Consider the following 2,177-nt stretch of genomic DNA (forward strand, 5'->3'; position numbering starts at 1 on the left):
AGCTTTTGGAATTTGGAAAGTTTTTCTTGCTAATTCCTCAAATGGATAATTGATTATCCCAGCCAGGAAGGCCAAGTGGGCCCCATGTGGTTTAAAAGTGGCAGAAAATGTGGGTTTGTCCACAGTTTCTGTGGTGGAACCTGTGTTTGGCTTAAGTGGACATTCAGTGGGTAGACGTTACGCTAGCCAGCCGCCCTCTGGACGGTGGAGCTCACTAGGTCGCTACAGAGGAGCTTGCTTGCTCGCTACAGAGGAGCTTGCTTGCTCGCTAAAGGGGAGGTCGCTAGCTCGATACAGAGCAGCTCTCTAGCATGCTACAGCAGAGCTTGCTTGCTCGCTACAGCGGAGCTTGCTTGCTTGTTACTGGGGAGGTAGCTAGCTCGCTACAGGGGAGCTCACTAGCTCACTACAGAGGAGCTCGCTAACTCGGTACAGAGGAGCTCACTAGCATGCTACAGTGGAGCTTGCTTGTTCGCTACAGAGGAGCTCACTAGCTCTGTACAGAGGAGCCTGCTAGCATGCTACAGTGGAGCTTGCTTGCTTGTTACTGGGGAGGTAGTTAGCTTGCTACAGAGAAGCTTGCTAGCTCGATACATCAGAGTTCACTACAGATGAGGTTGCTAGCATGCTACAGTGGAGCTTGGTAGCTCGCTACAGGGGAGCTTGCTAGCTCGATATAGCAGAGTTCACTACAGATGAGCTCGCTAGCATGCTACAGCGGTGTTTGCAAGCTCGCTACAGGAGAGCTTGCTAGCATGCTACAGCGGAGCTTGCTTGCTCGCTACAGGGGAGGTTGCTAGCTCACTACAGAGGAGCTCGCTAGCTCGACACTACAAAGTTCACTAGCTCAATACAGTGGAGCCTGTACAACGGAGCTCATTAGCCCAACACAGCAGAGCTTGCTTGTTCGATACAGCGGAGCTCGCCACAGAGGAGCTAGCTACAGAGGAGCTAGTTGCAGAGGAGCTTGCTAGGTCGCTACAGGGTAGGTCGCTAGCTCACTACAACAGAGCTCACTAGCTCGCTACAGAGGAGCTCGCTAGCTTGATACAGAAGAGCTCGCTACAGCGGAGCTGGTCCGCCAGGGGGCTGGCTAGCATAGCGAGCTAACCACCGAGTGCCCTCTTAAGCCAGTGTTGGCAGACACAGGTGGTTCACCACGGAAACTGTGGACAAACCTATTGGGGGCCCACATTTTCTGCCTCTTTTAAACCACATGGGGTCCATTTGGCCATTCGGCTGGGTGGGTGATAAAAAGCAATCAAATAAAAAAGGTTAATTTAATTTTCCTTAGACTTTCACAGCCTGGTGTAACTCTCACCTGAGGAAAGCTGGAACTCAAATCGAAAACATCGAAGAGGACTTCAGGAACGGATTAAAACTTATGCTGCTTCTGGAAGTCATCTCAGGTTGAAACATTTAAGAAAAAAAATACTTTTTGGATTTTTCTTTTGATTGAAAAATAAATGTTTTCTCGTGTTGCAGGAGAGAGGTTACCCAAGCCAGACAGAGGGAAGATGCGGTTTCACAAGATCGCTAACGTCAACAAAGCGTTGGAGTTCATCACAAGTAAAGGAGTCAAACTGGTCTCTATTGGAGCTGAAGGTAAATGTAGACTTCATCCAGATTAGAAAATAGAAAATTACATATTTTCTAACTATTTACGGACTTTTAATTTCAGAGATTGTAGATGGTAATGTAAAGATGACTCTTGGGATGATCTGGACCATCATTCTTCGCTTTGCCATCCAGGATATTTCTGTAGAAGGTGGGACACTAATGCAAAAATCCAAAACTCAGAAATGTGTTTTTTAAAAAATCCTGTCCAAAGTTAGTCAAAGGATTACATGTTGATTAAGATTTTACCATCCTATAATATACTTTTTTTTTTATCATTATATCCCAGGAGAACCCAAGATTAATTTTCTTCTGGGCTTTTATTTTGAAATTTCCTTATGTTTGTTCATTTTGGGGAGCAGAAATAAAAAATAATATTTTTTAAAAAAGGCCAAATTTGACCCAGTGGGTTATCAAAGGTGAATACATTATTTTGGTAGCTCCATAGATGAATTAACATTTATGAATAAACATTTAACTGAAATATTTTGCTCTGTTGGACTTAATTTTTTATGATTTATTATTTTATTTTTTAAAACAGTTGTTGCTATTTTCATTAA

The 2,177-nt window shown here is 44.1% G+C and overlaps 1 protein-coding gene across 1 annotated transcript in view; it reads left to right on the forward strand.

Moving 5' to 3' along the window:
• The window catches only part of actn2b (actinin, alpha 2b), a 22,685-nt gene that overhangs the window by 5,826 nt on the left and 14,682 nt on the right, over positions 1 to 2,177 (forward strand). The window contains 4 exon segments of the mRNA XM_036215604.1: positions 1,295 to 1,409; positions 1,486 to 1,605; positions 1,682 to 1,767; positions 1,770 to 1,781. Coding sequence (XP_036071497.1) covers positions 1,295 to 1,409; positions 1,486 to 1,605; positions 1,682 to 1,767; positions 1,770 to 1,781 — 333 coding nt within the window.

The sequence above is a fragment of the Oryzias melastigma genome, linkage group LG15, assembly GCF_002922805.2.
Source record: "Oryzias melastigma strain HK-1 linkage group LG15, ASM292280v2, whole genome shotgun sequence".
NCBI classification, from domain to species: domain Eukaryota; kingdom Metazoa; phylum Chordata; class Actinopteri; order Beloniformes; family Adrianichthyidae; genus Oryzias; species Oryzias melastigma.